This window comes from Chelonus insularis, unplaced genomic scaffold, assembly GCF_013357705.1.
Source record: "Chelonus insularis isolate UGA/USDA-ARS -01 unplaced genomic scaffold, ASM1335770v1 contig_330_pilon, whole genome shotgun sequence".
In the NCBI taxonomy this organism is placed as follows: Eukaryota; Metazoa; Arthropoda; class Insecta; order Hymenoptera; family Braconidae; genus Chelonus; species Chelonus insularis.
In genome coordinates this window covers 67,420-86,669 of record NW_023276499.1, presented here as the reverse complement: position 1 = coordinate 86,669, position 19,250 = coordinate 67,420, and the positions used below count along the sequence as shown (strand labels likewise).

At 27.4% G+C, this 19,250-nt stretch overlaps 2 protein-coding genes and 1 long non-coding RNA gene across 5 annotated transcripts; 2 read left to right on the top strand and 1 right to left on the bottom strand.

Annotated features, from left to right (window-relative positions):
* Positions 1-1,786: 1,786 nt before the first annotated feature.
* LOC118066150 (uncharacterized) lies at positions 1,787-4,843 on the top strand. Its single transcript, XR_004690219.1, has 2 exons — positions 1,787-2,254; positions 2,360-4,843. It is a non-coding gene; the product is annotated as an uncharacterized lncRNA (long non-coding RNA).
* Positions 4,844-12,562: 7,719 nt separating this feature from the next.
* LOC118066148 (dipeptidyl peptidase 9) lies at positions 12,563-17,441 on the top strand. 2 transcript variants are annotated; one of them, XM_035081955.1, is made up of 10 exons: positions 12,563-12,586; positions 13,186-13,474; positions 13,571-13,705; positions 13,814-13,976; positions 14,049-14,290; positions 14,374-14,975; positions 15,052-15,380; positions 15,474-15,725; positions 15,850-16,122; positions 16,411-17,441. In XM_035081955.1, exons 2-10 carry the CDS (start codon positions 13,302-13,304, stop codon positions 16,756-16,758), a joined length of 2,517 nt encoding a protein of 838 aa, XP_034937846.1. In that variant the 5' UTR covers positions 12,563-12,586; positions 13,186-13,301; the 3' UTR covers positions 16,759-17,441. The 2 variants fall into 2 exon arrangements, with proteins under 2 accessions (XP_034937846.1, XP_034937847.1); XM_035081956.1 differs by lacking the exon at positions 12,563-12,586 and adding an exon at positions 12,937-13,043.
* Positions 17,442-18,080: 639 nt separating this feature from the next.
* Positions 18,081-19,247, bottom strand: mRpL51 (mitochondrial ribosomal protein L51). Of its 2 annotated transcripts, none has more exons than XM_035081942.1 (2): positions 19,091-19,246; positions 18,081-18,735 (listed from the first exon to the last, which is right to left on the bottom strand). In XM_035081942.1, exon 2 carries the CDS (start codon positions 18,728-18,730, stop codon positions 18,221-18,223), a length of 510 nt encoding a protein of 169 aa, XP_034937833.1. In that variant the 5' UTR covers positions 18,731-18,735; positions 19,091-19,246; the 3' UTR covers positions 18,081-18,220. The 2 variants fall into 2 exon arrangements, with proteins under 2 accessions (XP_034937833.1, XP_034937832.1); XM_035081941.1 differs by having other exon boundaries at positions 18,082-18,746; positions 19,091-19,247.
* Between the last annotated feature and the right edge of the window lie 3 nt (positions 19,248-19,250).

The window sequence follows — 19,250 nt, the reverse complement described above, 5'->3', positions numbered from 1 at the left end:
GCTACACAAACACTTAAATGCAGACATTAGACATTATACATTGACAATAAAAATTAAAAATTTTTTAATTTATTTGTCAAAAGTCAACACACGTTCTCGAAAAAAACAAACTCTAAAGTTAAATAAGTCTTTGTTTAATTTTTTTTTTCATTAAAATATTTATTTTTTAAACACGATCGATCGTATAGGGTGTCCCTTGTGAGCAAAGGGGAATTGTTAAGTATCATTCCCTATTTGATGCGCGCGTCGAGTTTCTTGTAGACACCCAGAAAAAATTCCTGTATTAAAGCTTCCATCTAAGTATCTTCCATATTGTCTTTAAAAAAGAAAATAAATCTAAGTAGGGAAGAAAGAAGAATGGATTTTTAATAATCTTCAATGTAAACTGAATATTATCATTTTCAATTGTTTCGATTTCTTGTATATAAATGGTAAAAGAATATGACAGGAGGGGAAAGAGAGAGAAAGTAACATAAGAAAAATGGAGGACGTGGGTTGACTTGATCTAAAAATGTTATTGAATTATTTAACAGTCTTCTGAGTCTACTAGAGAGTATCATGACAACACATACGACACGATACGATACATAACGTAAAGTACAGTAGATAGTATAGTCTCTAACACTTTACAATGACACGAAGCAGTAAATTTAGGTCGATGCCTAGTGAAATTGCCAATAAAGTAGTTTACTAGTAGCTAACCTCTGTGTATCATCCCTTGTATCATCTTTACCCCGAATACATTGATGCATTCTTCAATTTGATATTTCTGTATTTAGTAATTTAGACCTAACTCTTTCTTTTTTCCTATAGTTGATCTTTTAAACGTTGATTAAACATTGCATGCAAAAATTTATCTTTTTATTTACTCACTAAAAAAATGTTTGTGTCATCATGAAAATTTTTTATGATATTTTATAAGATTTATTAGTTAATAATAATTCTTATCGATAACAAAAAAAACATGATGATAACAACTATCAAATATTGAAACAAATTTGATGTTTAATGAACGATTAAGGGATAAATAGTTTTTTTTACTAAATTTTTTTTTAATTAGAGAATAGTAATAAAGACTATTTGATGTATTGAAAAAATGTCTAAGGTAAAAATATCGCAATTTAGCCAATTTTATGGGTTATTTTGGTAATTTTATTTTAGAAAGAGATTTTTTTTTATTCGTTTTTGGGTGCTGTGTTTGCGACATTGGCCTGTGTTTCGATGCCGAGTAGACTGTGTTACATTCCAAGCTAATTGGCTTATCAATATTAATTCCAATTAGCTTGGTTCAACCCTACAAAATTCGTTCTACGCTTTCTGGTTAGTTAAACTAACCAAAAAAAAGTAACTTTACATTAGAAAAATTTTCTTTTTTTCTTTATTTTTATTTACTTTCTTGTTTAATCAATTTATATCTTTTTTTTTTTTGTGTATTATTAAGTGCGGTAAGGCGTTTAAGAACAGCAGGAATTGTGTAGAGCATGCATTAGATTCTAGACTTTTTAACAAAAATAAGATAAAATTATTTTCTTTTGCTATATAAAATACCCTAGACCAATAAAAAAAAACTAACGTTAAATTTAAAAATGTGATTGAAAAGAAAAGATCTAAAGCTCTTAATATTTTATTTAAAAAAGAATATTATAATTTTATTAAAAGTTGACAAAAATTTAATTCAAACTCTTTAAAAAGAAAAAGGAACAACTTTTAAAATTAATTATATAAATTAAATATTGAACAAAGGATATTTTTTTAACTCTTTTCTAGAAAGAAAAACTTTGCTTTAAAATAATTCTCTAACTTCATTAAACAGTTAAGTAGTTATTTAACTTATTGAATAATTAAATTTCGAATTGGATAAACAAAAAAGAAAATATCATTTTAATTCAAATTTCTAAAAATAATTCTTGTAAATACATATCTAAATGTGAAGAACAAAAAAAAAGAGAGAGAAAAGTGATGAAATCTCTCTTAATTTATCATATTTACACAACCTAGACTCTAAAAAAGCTTGGAGGCAAAGTAGATAAAAAAGCTCTTTAAAAAGTTGGTAAACTGTTTGATTCTTACGTCTCTGTTTGGACACACTACCCGAGTGCCTTAACTATTCTTTTACAAAATTTTCTTCATTAATAATAACTAAAAAGAGTATTTAAAGAAAAAACAAAAAACTCAATGAAAAGAACAATGCAACCAATTAGATCATCAACCTTAGTATGAAAAAACAAAAAACGAGAATCTCATAATTAATCAGGTAAGAGTTAAATTTTCCTGTAGAAAATGTAGATTATTAGTTAATTAGATGTAGAAATGGCTTTTATAGCAGTAATCATGAGTCTGTGTCTTATTCCTCACGTAGTGTGTCTATGCTGCTCGAAGTATGGGTTAGGACCCTTCATCGTTGGATATTATTGCAGAACATGAAACGTGGATGGTCAAAAATGCAAGAAGAAGTGGGAAAAAAAATTGACAAAAAATCTTCTCAATGCGGATTTTTTTAGCACCAAAATATTATAGACAATGGCGTCTTTCTCATGAACAGCACGATTTTAATTAATTAAATTTGTAAATGAAATATTCCCAAACTTATTACATATATTTTTTGATTTTTTCACGAGATGTGTTAATTTATGTGTGGTTTATGTACTAGAAAAGACGCCAACGATCGAAATCATTGGGAAATTTATTTTCCTGGATGAATGCCAGGTATTTCTGAGTAGATTAAACCACCGAGGGTGCACTTTGCATGTGTAAAGGAACGCTGCACTAACTGACGGCATCCCTTGCCTGATTGTAAGCCACTTTGGCATTTAGCATGGTAATTAATGTCGAGGGAAAGAGTTGTAATTAGTCGTTTTGCTAGAGTATTTATCAGGATTGCATTATCAATATTATTATCATTGACGTTTGTATTTTACTGACAATGAGAGTGAGAAATTCATATTTCGGTCAATTTCAATGAATGGAGAGAAAATGTTAGGGAAATAGTCAGGGGTGAGATTAATGTTCTAAGTTTGTTTTCAATCATCAACAACAAAAAATTCATTTTTCCTATCATCTTCTAGTCATTATTTATTTATTTATGATAAACAATGAATACAGTTTCTAGGTAATATTAAATAACTTTTTAATAAATAACATAATTATTTTAGAACATTTATCTGCCCCTTAAAAAAATATAGTAAGTGTTTTTGATCAACAGTAGACTTGGGACCGCAATCCTACATTTAATATAAAATAATTAAACATTTCTACAAACTCGTCAAATAGTAAATGAAAAAAAAAAAAAAATTACTATTAAAACCGGTAATAAATCCGGGGATTGTTCTTCCAGTACGATTATATTTAAAGAAAAAAAATTACTTAATAATAACGGGTTTTACGATCTAGTCGTTAAGAAAAGTTTCAATGGTGCGGATTCTACGGATTTTGTGGCTTATGGGATATATTACACGCACCAATCAAGCAGGAGGAAATTTAATCAGGTAAAATTTTTATTCGTGTCAATTCACTTTGTGGAGTAGTGTAGAATTTGAAAAAGTTAAAATTTTGATATAGACTTGAGTCAATTTTAAAACAAAAAAAATTAAATATTAACAACAAACCTACAAATAAAATTAAATGAATGAATTATCATTAATTATAATAAATAGTGTATTAGTGGTGCGGTATAACTTGTACACAAATCCGTTGTGTTTCGTATCTTGAAAATTAAATATCCTGCTCCATTTTTTCGTCCCCAATTTTTTTTCATCACTCTGTACTTCCTCCCCTTAAAAGTAGATGTATTTGTAAATAAATATTTCACGTAAACGTGCGATCATATCATTTTTTATTTTTTTTATTTTTAGTTGAGATAATAGAAGAAAGGGAGATTATAAGTGTTCGAATATTTTGTTTTATATTCTTAAAAAAATACTTTTTATTCAATTAACTAATAAATTATTTATTTATATTTTAATAGATGTCTAGTCATTACTAATGAAACTCAAAAACATTCCACTAAAACTTGGAACTAATAAATATGAGCATAGTCATTAACTGCTCTCCTTTTCTCTAATTCTCAACTAGTCACGTGATTGTAAATAATCTAAACAATGGTATATCAATAAAATATGACATAATATATTTTTTCAATCTTATCGAAACACTCGTTGAGAATCGAAAAAAAAAACCCCTATTTGATTTACCCCTCATGTGATTCTCAACTTCAAAAAACAAACTTTTTCTGATGGAAACAAGTGAGAAAGAAAAAAGATTTGATAAAAGTATTTATTTCTTTTCATAAATCCTGTTCCCATGTGCCTAGGAGCATAAAAAAAATTTTCTTTGTATATAAATTTATTCAGAGAAAAAGTCAAATATAGTGAAAATGTTTTAGTGTATTCACGAAAAATGATAAAAAAAATAATAATGACACTTAACAATAATAACTATGTCTAGATTAATTTAATATCGTATCTAGAATGAATATGTTGATGTTCAAAAAATAAACTTTACAAAAAATTCATAAATAAATGAAAGGATAATAATTAAAATATGAACAATAATAAATGATAATCATCACATTATTATATAAACATTTTGAATAATAATAAATACAAAAGAAAAAAAAATTACTAAAAAGTGGGAATTTTTTGTAAAGACAAATTTTTCGTAACTTCAAATTAGCTTAAATAGCATAGCAAAATCATAATACGTGATAAGAAGATAATTTACCACTAATATCATTAGCTTGTACGTAAAAATAATCCATTGTAGTATTTTTTGAGTTATCATATGCCATGTTTTAGTGTGAAAATTGTCCAGTTTTACCAAAGAAAATAATAAAAAAAAAAAAAAATAATAACAACTAAGCACTAATAATAAATGTTCTAAATAATATTACTTTAAAGAATAAAAACTAATTCTAGTCATTTATAACAAAGTGAGGATTACTTGTCAGAATAAAAAATATTAAGACAGGGCAATTTTCTCACTGTAGTCATTATTTGAATAATTTGTATAACAAGTCGATCATTATTATTATTCTTATTAATTATGTACTGTAATTAATTAATTATTAATTAATTAGTAAACTGTGTAAAAGGTTGATCTGTGTATTATATGTTATTTGTATGTGCAAAAAGCTTCGATTTTAGCACACACCAAGCCCGCCTTTAAAAGCATTAACCACGAGCAACGACTAATTTATTAATCGTGATATTGTGATTGACGAACAATTTTTATTTTCGTTGCTCTATGGTCAATCTTATGTTCGCAGCTAGATAGTCAGTCGAAAAATAGTGATGTACGTAGTTTATAATCGTAATTTATTTTATGGGTTATATAAGAATACATTAATTAATTAATTAATTAAGCATAGTAATATGAAAAATGCTAGAATGTTTCTACGGTGGAATGGTGTTGATTTGATGAGATAATGAGAATGGAATTAAATGAAAAGAGGGAGAGAAAGAAGAAAATTGAGCGAGAGAGAGGGAGAGAAAGGGATAATAGAGCGAGAGAAAATAAAAGGATAAATAGTAGTAGAAAGTGGGAACAAGCGAAAGAGAGATGCCGAGACCACCGTCTTTTCTACAGGTAAACTGGTTTATTGTACCTGTTGTTGTTGAAAACATATTAAAAATACTCTTATTCCATGCTAATATTGCTTCATATATTTCATAATACCTCGTTTATATCCTTTTTAACATTTTTATCCTTCACTAAAATCATCAACTGGCACACAAATTGTCAATCATCTGTTATCATTTCATTTTTTCATCAATTAATAAGGTGCTTTATCCATGTGGAATTGAATTAAATTTAAGATAGATTTATTTGTTAATACTATTTGATGACTATTCTCAATGTGATTCAAAAGAAATATTGTTTGCTAGTTGAGTGATTTTAAAGTGTATTTTTTAGAGTTGAAGAAATTTTTTATTTATATATATAATTGATCCTTTATTTATATAATTAATCATCAAGTTTTAGATTGGCTTATTCCTGAAGAGTATTCAACACATAGTCAAGTAGAAGTTCGTAATAAAAGCAGAATAGACTCTGCTGTATTATATACATATGCCTTTCATTTTTCTACCTACATTCTTCCTACTGCTCCTTTTTCCACTTATTGATTTTTACTTGATACCTTTTAATTAATTAATATTAAAACCAATTCGAACAGAGAACAGACATTAAATGAATCTACACCATGAAATAATAATGACTAGTCCAAGGAGAAGAGGAAAAAAAACCCCAAATTTAATGGTGAGACTGTAAAAAAAAATTACTAAGATTTGGAAAACTGCCTAGAACGTTTAAAAAAATATATTATAGTAGTTAGATAAAACCAGACATACTTGAAATTAAATTAAATTTCTTATGTATTTCTATTACTCTTATTATTATTATTATTAATGTTAGTAATGATGATGAAAATAGATATGTAAAGTATCTAGTGATTATTCTTAGTGATTTTGGGCTATTTTTTTGTCTATAATTATTGCAAGTATTTACTAAGCTAATCTTAATCTATTACCTTATCCATGACCTAAAAATATCTTCAACGAATTACAACGACATTTAGTACTTGAGTACTGAACAAAAAAAAATTAATTGAAGAAAGAAAATTAAAATGTCGACTTTATGACCAAGAAATGATCAAAGACTTATTTTATTACGTCAGGTTGGACTTTTAGTAAAGATAAAAAATAATAAATAAAACAGAAAATAAAAAAAAAAGAAACTAAACAATCAAAATGATATTTGATGAAGTTAAATAAAATTTATATGTATAAATAAAATAAATTATAGGAATGAATATAAATAATGAAATAAAAAATATATGTTATAATGAATATTTATCATAAGTTATAGGAATGAAAAATTTGGCGACATGTAAGTGCTTTTATATATGTTTAATCAAGTACAAATTGTACATAAAAGTAAAATACAATTAAGTAAAAATATTAAAAGTAATTATTGGGTGATTTAACTTTAGTAGTTTTGAGGTCAAGAGATGAAACAACAAAAAAAAAATTTACATTCCAAAGTAAATGCAAATGTAGTTATTTTGATGTCTCTTTAAGTCGTTTGATACTTCAGACCTTAGAGACTCTTAACGTCACCTGAGTGATTGTCAACTCAATTGGTCTTGGTCGGAAGAAGACAAAAGTGGGTGTGACTACTATGTGGATCTGAGAAATAATATCAAGATGACTCGACAGGGGGCGTACGATCGATATTATGAACCCCTGGGGCACCGATATCATCCCTCAATGGATTTAAGTTTTTCCCTCCATCAACCCCTCACCAAATGTCCCAAATTTCCCACTCCTTCTCTTATCATAATGTTACGATTATGCTATGCAATATTGAACTCATTAGATTTTTTTTCCTTCTCTACTAAATTTTGAATAAATTGCTCACATAGAGGGTAAGTACAATTTTTTTATAGAACGTTAGATTTTCATAAGTAATCATTTATAATAAAAAAACACTACTTGGGATTGATTGTTGAAATAGAAAAGATCATTTTGTTGATACATTGATAGTGAAAAGTATGAGTTTAGATACATAATAGTATTTTTGAGTAGATTATTGGATAAACTTGGAGAAAATATAGATTAAAAATGATTGATGTATTATAGAAAAGTACATCAACGGTGATTGAATAATATTTTATTAACAATAAATGATGAATTTATTAAGCTACACATATCTTTTGATATTCACATATAAACTTTGCTGGAAAATGTTTTGAATTTATTATTATTAAATAAATGAACTTAATCACAGTATATTCATCATAATGACATTAAAGTTAGATTAATGAAAATATTGATTAACTACTTGATACTTAAATCAATACTAAAAATGTCAAAGAATTTTCCTGAACAACAAAACACACCCTCATTTTATATAAAATAGAATGCAATAGTTTTTTTACATAAGCAAAGTGAAAGATTTGAGAGAAAAAGGTATATCTTTTGATAAACGAGTTTTGTGAAATAGCAAAAAAGAAAATATTCTTTAAACTAAAAATTATGTAAAAGACTGCACAAGTATTTACAGAGAAAAATTATAATGACAATGGGGTATTTTAAACATTTAATTTTTCGTGTAATTTAAATTCTTTATACTTGAATATTTGATGAATAAAATATGAGACTTGACTATTTTATTTTGAACTTTAGATTTAAATTACTTACATAAAAATCTTTTATCAAAATTACAACTCTTTAAAAACCTTTAAGTATAAATCTTTGTAAACTAGAGTTACCAAATGATTGAAAAAAATGTGTTTCATAATATTTCCTTTTAAACAGACGAACAAAAAGCAGCATCTCTTTCATGAGAATTCTATAAATAAAAAAGGAAATAACAGCTTGATGAATCCATCTGTTTATTTGCGAAGACACGGAAGCTTTCATGCTATAGATCGGCATGTAATTCTGTGGATAGCGTGATCTAAAAGCATCTCAATAGTGTTTTATTATCTATAGGTCCTAAAGAGAAATATATTTTTTTATAAGAATGCATATCTTAGATATTCAAAAAGAAACAAAAGGAATACAATAAAAAAGTAAAAAAGTAAAAAAGTAAAAAAACATGAATTTACGATTGAAAAGAATGACATGGAAAAATTAATAAAATTTAATTAAGATCAAGCTTTTAAGAAGTTGTTTTAGCTTTTGATCCATGAGTTTTTTTTTCTACTGAATAACTTACTTGGAATGCGAGGAACAACCTGAGTACTTTACTGGCGTCTCAACTTTTTCCACTTCACCCTCAACTCATCCCCTATACCTGTGCTTTCAAGTTCCCTCAGCCGCGGTCCGAGTTACATAATGCAGTCGGCCGTATTGAATATTTTTCCCAGGTAAAGTAAAGTGATAAAGAAATCCTCCGGAAGCTTCTCAGGCCTCTAACATTTTTATAAAAAAATATTGAAACTAACATAATCTAAAAAAGACCAGCATTCTTATATTCCTCTGTTGAATTTTTTCACATAAAAAAAATTATTATCCGGATGAATTTCTTTACAGAAAAGCTACATGATTAAAAACCCATGCAATTGTATAAGAATATTGTGCTTTTACACTAAAAGAATTTTATTTAATTTTCATTAAAGAAAATGATAAAATATCTGTCTTTTAGAATATCATTTTTTCTATTTAATTTCAGTTCTTATTAAAAAAACAATGACATTTTTAATATTGAAATTAAATATGTAATTAATTTTTAATTATTAACGAATTTAATTAAAAATTGCAATGATTATTTATTATGAATAAAGATGATGTAGATTTATCGTGATGAATATTTATTAGCAATATTTTTTGTGGATAAATATTACTTATAACCATCAAGAATTAAATGCGAAATAGAGACGAGAAAATGTATGTGGATATTCAATATTACTTTAGAAAGCTCATAGGACATATAGGTGATGCTTTTCCAGTGAATCTGCAGTCTTCCAACGTCGGAATTTACGAAATTTACTGGCCTGTCGTTTCCAGACAGGTTATAAAATTGCATTCGCCACAGGGGATAGGCACAGACCATGCAACTTTCATCTCCCGAGTGTATGTGCCTAGCTAAATAAAATATTGTTTCAGAAAATAGTCTACGAACATTTCAGACAGTTGCTAAATTTTTTTCACTATTTTCGACCATTTTTCTCTTATTTTTTTTTGTTTCAAAAAGCAAAACTTTTTCTACACTGAAGTTTATGCCCTTTTTTTTTTTTAGTTTTCCTTCCATTCTACTGATGACGGAGGGTTGTAAACAGCCCTTCATTAGCCTCATCATGTCGTCCCCAGCCTCTTGAATCTCAAGAAAACATGACTCAGTCGATAATAGGAATTTAGATAGTCTATTATCAGCTCTTGAGGTATCGATTTAGCAGATAGTTTTTGTTTCTGTGCACGAACTGTCTTCCTTCTTTTCTTTCTTTTTTTTTTATCATAGACTTTCTGAGGGGAAGAATAAATTTCTTTTCATTTTCGCTGAGAGAATGAGAGAGCAGATGGTAGACAAAAATAATCTCGGGTGTGGTTATTTGCTTGTTATGTAGTATATGTTTGCACTCACAGGATTTTTGAGGTACACAAATGATAAACTGCCAGTCAAGGGTTTCTAACTTTTGAACAATTGGAGATAAGGAATGATATATTTTCTGAAAAGATGCATACTTTTAAAAATATTCAACTTTATGAACTAAAAGGGGAATATATTTCTCACGAAGATTATTATTTCTCGGCTATAGACTCAGCAGGGTTACTTTCGGAGGGTAGTTTATGATATTCATAAAAGGTATCAACTCTTTTCCAATTAAAACTATTATTCACAGATATCTAGGTTATTGATTCTTAAATAAATTTCTTTAATTTATAGACACTGAAATTTCTGCTTTTTTTTTATAATGATAACAAATCAGAGTTTTATACAATAATTGTATAATAAGATATTATTTAGTTGAATAATAAAGATAAATAATGAATTAATAAATGAAAACACGATTCATGCAGACATGTCATAAATTGGCTTGGGAACAATAGATCACTTAATATTGTTCCCTAAATGGAAACAAATTTATTTGAATACTGATATCAAATTTAAATTTATCAATTAATATTCAACAGTTTTTTATTTGATTAAATTAAAGTTTACTTTTTAGTTGGAAATTTTGAAATAAAATTGGATTATTTTTATGAGGAATATTTTTGAGTATCCTCTTGAAATAAATCAGTAATTGCATTCGGCATTAATAGTTAGTGAATAGTCACTGACTTTCTATACTTTTCATTGACCTATTTTAGAAGAATACCTACATACTTTACAATGAAAAACAAGGTTTAATTTTAATAATAAAGAAGATGAAATTTATCTAAAATAAAAAATATGCAAATGTTGTTATCAAGAATAAAAATTGCTGAGTTTTTTCCAAGCCAAAAACGCATTTCCAAAAATATTATCACGGCTACGAAGATTCACAAGATTTATTATAGACATTGGAATACACGAATCTCTACTGCATATTAAAACACAGTCATAAATTTTAGAGACTACAATTCCGCATTTATTTTACACAATGACAGTAGTACAGACAAGGATTTGGTCAGACAGGTAAAAAAATAATCTCCTGTTTTAACCGACGAATGGTATATCCTTATCTCGAAAATAACCTCACTCAATTTCAATTCAAAAGTCCAAAAATGCTACGAGAAGCTGGCAAGTAGAAGAGCAGAGAAAGTGTTGATACAAAAATCCATGTAACGTGAAATAACTCCTCAACTCTCGTGTTCACCCATTCATGGTGCGTTACGATTGGGTTTCATCCAACTGTTTTATTATAATATATATATTTTAAAACCTTTTCTATCAAGAAAAAAATCCCTCATAATAGACAATTGATTCAACCTTCAGAAGTAAGTAGAAACCGTAATATGAGCGATTTATTAATAAAAGATATATGAAGTAAAATCTATCTTTAAATTTTTAGATGAAAAGTATATTTACTAAATGCTGAATAAAGTTAAAAAACTTATAAATAAATATACGAGAAAATTGAGTTTATATGAATATAATAGCATAATAAAGCACAAAAAAATCACTTTCCAACTCCTTCTGATATCCTAATAACGAAACGCGCAGTCGAGATTTCTTCGTAATGAAAATTAGAATTCTTTTACTTTGGAGGTTGTCACATTCATTTTTTACTCAACGATGATTCTTATTTCATATTTTTTTTATACCTTTCTATACAGTTTTTTTCACTAAATAATAAATAAAATCAATATTTCAACAATACTATATCACGAATCAGCTTTGAAGCTGCATTTGGGTGAAAAAATAAATATAAAAAATGGGAAGTTTAGATTTTTGTAAATTTTATCGCAATTATTATTATTTTTTTGTCTTTGTTTATAATGTTAAAATATTCATTTTTAAGCCCTTATTAATTATTAAATTAATTATTAAAACTCACCTCCCAGTGTTTCATCAATTTCTTTCTAGTATAAAGACCATATTTAAATAGTTTTATTACATCAAAGAAACTATTTAGTGGAACATCGTCATAAGGAATCGTTTTTTTAAACTTTGACATTGTTAATAATTTTTTTTTACTTCAAAGATTATTTATAACAAACTTATTTGGTACTTATTTGATTATATGATAGTGAATAATTAATAAAACTTAAAACAAATTTTTGAATATTTTTGTTAGGTTGCCAAGAGAAAGTAACAACTTTTTTTTATTATTTTGACACATCTTTGAGTTCTACCTTCAATTTTTTCTGAATATATTAAGCATTATTTGAGTTCTAAGACGGATTAGTTTTGGTCTTATCAGGAGAACAGATATAAAGAGAATTAAATTAGAGAATAAATGAAATACTTCTTCGATCATCGAAGAACTGATATTCAACCAGAATTCATTCTATTATTCATTTTAAAAATATTTGCGCCTCTTTTTAGTTAGCCTGATTGCCACGGTGATGACATTTTCGTCGCTAGCATCACTGGAAACGAGGTTACCGAAGAAGCCCCTTCGCCATCCTGTTCAGTTATTTTTAACATTAGATTTCACAAGGTAATGAAATGAACTTGAAAAAGTTATTTACTCTCTTTTTTTAAATAATAATATATTGATAATGATAAAAAATATATTTCTTCATTCAATCTTTCCATTTTCACTCCGAAATAGGTTTGTTAATGGTAGAGTAGAGCTTTTAAATGACTCCATAAGCCGCCAGAAAATCAAGTTGTCATGTTGTTCTGTTGTGACGGTTCTATGTGACAGTTTTTGCATTAAGTTTAAGAATTTAAAGTTTGAGTTAATAAATTTATACAAAACATAAACTTTTATCTACAATACAATTAATGTACTTGATAAAGAGTTATTATAATTTATGAGAAATAAGTTTAAAAAAACATTATCATGAAATGTAGAAAGTGGTTGAATATTATAACCTAGAAGATTTCAACTTCTTAGTTTAATAATTAATTTGTTATTACTCAACAAATGAAATAGAAGAAAAAAATTAGTGGTAAATTCAATAAATCAAACAGTGACCTACTTTTCAAAAAAACTTTAATTCATGATATTTAGAATTAATATAAAATAAATATCTAACAATTTAACTTAGACCATTACATTAATTTCAAATTCAATATTTCTTATGTTTTCAGGTCGATTAAACCTATATATATACACATATATATATCTCTATATTTGTATACACGTCTACATAAATAAAGTAAAAATTGAACTTTTAGAAACATTTTTTAACAAATTTCAAGAAGTAATGGAGTCTTGTAAAGAGAGTGCAGATCAAACAACTCCAGATACAAATAAGCAAACAAAAAAATCTTGGTCAGAATTGAGAGGAGTAGTAAGTGAATTTCGTAGAAAATTATCGGGAGTATCAGATGGATCTGTCCCGGATGCAATAACATTTAGATCATTACCTGATGGCCGGTAAGATTTATATTGTGTTCAATGATACTTAAGATTGACATGATTTATATTTTTGCTATGAAAAAAATATATCTGATTTTTTGGTCGATTTTCCAGAACAAGAATATATTTTTTGGGTACTCCAAGTAACGGATGGGAAACAACACTCCTTTACGTTGATATAGGACAATATGAACAGTTTAATGGATGTAAACTTCATTGGCAACCAATAATTGAAGCTAATTTTCAAAGGTGAGAAATTAAATGATAATAACTAAAAGAAAAATAATTAAAAATTCAACTTAAAACTGGAAGACAAATTTTAGAGTATTTAACGCTGTGTTTTAATTTACCATTCAGTGTTTCAAGTGCAAATAGACTCTCAAGAGAAGAACAGTTACTGTGGGAGAGGAAAAGACTGACAACTTGGGGAATAACAAGCTACGAGATTCATTTGGAAAGTGGAAAACTTGTTTTCCCAGCTGCCAGTAGTCTTTATCAATGTATAGACACAGGATTTTCGGTATTTATTCAAGTCTATTGCAATTTTTCTATGTTTTGCATTATATAATTGCTTTAAATAATTTTTTTCCAGTCAGGACCCTTATTTCCTTCAGAACTGAGAATTTCAACGTCTGGTGCTAAGCTTTGTCCACAAATATGTCCATGGAATAGTGCTTTAGTTGCTCACACGTGTTCTGGAGATTTATATTTATCTCACAGTATAACTGGATCTTCTGTTCGATTAACACATGCCAGAAAAGGGGTAAAGAATCTTGCAGAAGATCCTCTTACAGCTGGAACGCCTTCTTATGTGATGCAAGAAGAATTTATGAGGTTTGTCATCAGTAGAAAGAATAAATTTTTTTTTTAAATAAAACCATTGATAATTTCTTTTATAATTATAATTTTGCATTTAGATATGTTGGTTATTGGTGGCAGCCTAAATCAACTGATGGAATATATCGAATAGTCTATGAAGAAGTAGATGAGAGTGATGTTAAAATATTTTGTTTTCCTTCGTCAACTCAAAATTCTGGTGAAGTCGATGAATTTAGATTCCCCCGAGCCGGTGCACCAAATGCACAAAGCAATTTAAAAATGGTGCAGTTCAAGTTGACTGAAAGTCAACAGATAGTTGATATCGAGATTTTAGAACTTCAATACCCGCTTCATTACATGTTTCCTTGGATGGAATATCTAGTCAGAGTGGGTTGGACGCCAGATGCAATGAATGTTTGGGTACAGTTATTAGATCGAGAGCAAAAACGATTAGAGTTGGTTTTATTATCATTAGACAATTTTTGTGACCCACCACCTAATGTGTATAACTCAGAAAATCATTTTACACCATCGTCAGCAAGTGTTCAAGTGATTTATTCAGAAGAGAGCTCGATATGGATTAATGTCAATGATTTATTATATTTTTTACCTTCTGATGACCATACAGAAGTCAAGTTTTTATGGGGAAGTGAAGAGTCTAAATTTTTGCATTTGTATTTAATTACTTCTAGTATAGCAGGTATAATGTTAATATACATTTTTATTTGTCAAAAAATTTATCTTACATAAATTTATGGCTTTTAAATTCAAACTAGGCCTAAGCAATGGAGTGGAAGAGCCATTAGATCGAATGGGTAGTGTCTATTTCCAACCACGAGTAATTTCTAAAGTTGCAATCACTCAAGGAGATTGGCCAGTACTTGGAAAAAAATTATGGGTCGACACGGCAAATTCTATCGTTTACTTTATGGGTCTAAGAGAAGGTCCTTTAGAGCAACATGCTTATGCAGTATCTTTACGAAGACCTCTAGAAATAAGATTATTGACGAGACCCGGCCATAGTTATAACAGTATATATTTTAATAAAGAATGTACAATGATGGTTGCTGTCTACAGTTCTATTAAGACTTTACCAACTTGCCAGGTAATTAAAGCTAACTATATCTCTACTTATTACAACAATATTCAAAAAGTTCCATTTAATAATAATCTTAACATCTTTATTTATATAACAAAGGTATTTAGAATATCTCAAACAGATTGGACAGTAGAAAGTATAAGTCTAACACCTGTTGGATATTTATTAGAACCAGTAAGTTCAGAAATAGATCTTCTAGCGCCAACCATTCACTCTCACAAAATATCATCAGGTGATACGATATATTCTATGGTATTTAAACCTCACAATTTTAAACCCGGAGTCAAATATCCTACAATTTTGCAAGTTTACGGTGGTCCTGAAGTTCAATTAGTTTCTAATACATTCAAAGTGAGTTAATATTCAAGTTATCATAAAAAATTTACTTACCAAAATATTTGTCGACTTCTGTGTTCACGAGAAACTTTGAAGGTATTGTCTTCCACTGAATCATTTTGTCTTACATTTTTTGCAGGGAATGCGACATCTTCGAATGCACATGCTAGCTTCTCAAGGATATTGTGTGATCTTAATAGACAACCGGGGTTCACACTATAGAGGATTGCTCTTTGAAAGTCATCTGAAAAGGAGAATGGGAACAGTGGAGTTAAGTGATCAAGTAGAGGTTCTAAAATTATTATCAGAAAAGCTAGGATATATCGATTTAAATCGGGTGGCTCTTCATGGGTGGTCATATGGTGGATATTTAAGTCTCATGGGCTTAATTCAATATCCAGAAGTGTTCAAGGTAAGAAAGAATTATTTATAGATTAAAATATATTAATTAATTAGTCTTTTTTCGCTTCCGCGTTGACTAACATTTTCTTTCTTTACTTATTTAGTGTTGATTATGTTGTGATCTTCTGAATATTCAATGTATTGTTTTTAACTAATTATGTGAGCAATTAAATTGTTAATTGCGATTGGATGAATGTTTATAATGGAATAATCTAATTAACCTGTAAAGATAGCTAATTAAACACTTTATTGCAGTTTTCAATTGAGTTTTAATTTTTAATTATTTTCAAAATATTAGTTGGCGATAGCGGGAGCACCAGTTACATGTTGGAACCTTTATGATACTGGATATACTGAGAGATACATGGATCTCCCTCAAAATAACTATTATGGCTATGCTAACAGCTCTGTGTTGACGTATGCTAACAAATTCCCAGATGAAGAAAACCGTCTGTTAATTATCCACGGATTAATCGATGAAAATGTGCATTTTTTCCATACAAGTGAACTTATTAATGCCTTAGTTAAAACGGGGAAACCGTATCAATTACAGGTATATCCAACCGAAAGGCACAGTCTTCGAAGTTTGGATGCTACTAGGCATTATGAAACAACCTTGTTATCTTTTCTACAGAATTATTTATAATCTATTGATTAATGAACCATGTGATTAATTAATTAATTAATTAATTGAAAAATTGATAAATTAACTGTTTAAGTAACGAATTAGAATCTATCTTGGTAATTTTAAAATATTTCTCTCGATGAGAAATATTTAAAATAAAATGAAATACTGCCAATTAAATGTAGGTAAAAGGCTACAAAAGTTAAAAAATATTACTTGAATTTTTTTTTCTCTTTTTTTTGGTACTTTCTCATTTATACTGACAGTTTATCACAATTTGAGATTTTATTAAACCAAAAACATTCTAGAAATTTCGTATAATCATGTCATTTATAAGAGAAACCAGTATTATAACCACACAATGTTGCCATAATTTAAACTAAAAAAAAGATACGCAAAAAGAGGAAAAAAGAATTATTTGAATAAATGAAATTTATCAATATTTATAATAATAGTAATATCGATAATTGAAGTACTAGTGATTTTTTAAGATTCCCAATGAAATTGGGTTATTTTGTTATTAATTATTGATTATTAGTTAAGAACGATAAAGAGTAACTTGGAATGCGAAAGTCATAGAAAATAGTAATGAAATAGTGTTAAATTTTTTATCATTTTTTTCAAGCTTTATTATATTTTTCGACCTGATGATTTTTTTGTTTAATTTTAAATAAATTTGAACTAAATAATAATGTAAAGTTATTGCAAAGAGATAAAAAATATGAAAAAAGAAATAAAATGTGACTATCAATCGTACAGATAATAATTCTAATGAAAATATTTGATGATAGTAACTAAAAAAAATTAATGTTAATTATAATACTCATAAATATCATAAGGAAATATCAAGATGAATTAAATTTTCTGAACATATTATCTTATCCGTACTTATATAAAATAACCTTATATTATTATTAACTACTGTTTAAAATTAATATTATAACAAAGAACGATTCTCATTTTTTTATGAAGATAACAAATATTATATAAATTGTTTTTATCATAAAATAAAATGTATTGTAAATAGACTCATATGAAAAACTATTATGAGAAAAATTAAATAGCAATGAGTATTAAATATAAATATCAAGTATAACTATTACAGTGATATTGATAATGATAACTATTAATTATTTATGGTTATCATTATGAAATAATATTGACCATTTATAGATATTTAGTTCATTGTCAATAAATAAATAAATTTACTATTTTATATTCGCATTTCACTGGTTTTTTTTTATTACGAATCAATATTGCTTAAACAGTAAAGTACTTTTTATGAAGTAAAATATTTTTTACAAACATTTGTAGGGATTTTAAGAATTTTTTTATTTCACATCTTGATCAATAACATTTTTCTCTCTTTTCTCATGGTATAATAATATAATTTATCAATATAAGTATTCACAATATAATTTAATTTTTATTAATAACTATTCACTGAAATAAAAAAAGATATCAATTATTAAGTGCTAAGTTTCTACCATCTATTATTCAATCCTGTTTTTGTCTTATTATTTAAGAATTTATGTAAATATTTGATTCTCTTTTTAATGTCTCTCCATCTTGCAGGTCTTGCAAAAGGAAAGATTCCTTTAGACCAAATTTTTTCTTTTCTAAGAAGGACATGATACTCATCACCTCTAACACCTCTTAACCAAGATGGAACGTTATACAAAACTCTTGTTGGATGAAGATTATCATTGCCTAGAATGTCAATGTAATCATTTTGACCAAACAAAGCTCGTCTTGGAGCCCAAACATTTCTAGGCCGATAAATAGGTAACTGTCGTATTGGACGTGTATCTTCTCGAGGTAAAAGTCCCCGAGCATCTACTGGATCATCATATCCAAATCTACGGAGAACTGGTCCGTTTTCACGTCTTTCTTTCCAGTAGTGATAACGAGTGTGTCTGACCTGAGTTACTTGTGGAGCCCAAAATTTAATTGACGAAGTTAGGGACGTGATTCCTTTACCAATCCACGACATTTCTACTAAAATAACCCTGAAGGTTACATCTTTATTAATTGATTAAATTATTTATAACTTATGATTATTATCTAATAATTTATTGAGATAAAAATAATGTGAAGTGTGGTTATATGAAATATGTAACAAAAAATAAATACAAATTCGAACTAAGAAATTCATGTAAACTTATTTTAAAATAATTTAAGTAATCAATAATGACGTATTTTATATTGCAAATTGAAGAGTTGTATCTGAATTTTATGTATAAAATAGTAATAATACTCAACGTTACCGGTGTAATTTCAAAAATGGAGTATGAGTATAAATAATAAAAAGATTAAATAATTTGGAATTAATATGGATAAATTTAATACTTACTTTTAAGTTGAGAAGAGATCTAATATATTTATGGTCATTAAGTGTTTTAAACCAATGATTATTATTTATTGTTATGCAAAAAATATTAAACAACACCAATTAATTATTCTATGATAGACCGGCCATCTTACATTTAACGCCACTAGTATCAATGTGAAGA

Excerpts from the sequence above, each read along its gene's own strand:
- LOC118066148 (XM_035081955.1), top strand. The coding sequence starts at position 13,302 with ATGGAGTCTTGTAAAGAGAGTGCAGATCAAACAACTCCAGATACAAAT. Across the intron at positions 13,475-13,570 it reads AGATCATTACCTGATGGCCG|AACAAGAATATATTTTTTGG; the intron begins GTAAGATTTATA and ends TCGATTTTCCAG. Across the intron at positions 13,977-14,048 it reads GTATAGACACAGGATTTTCG|TCAGGACCCTTATTTCCTTC; the intron begins GTATTTATTCAA and ends ATTTTTTTCCAG.
- mRpL51 (XM_035081941.1), bottom strand. The coding sequence starts at position 18,730 with ATGTCGTGGATTGGTAAAGGAATCACGTCCCTAACTTCGTCAATTAAA.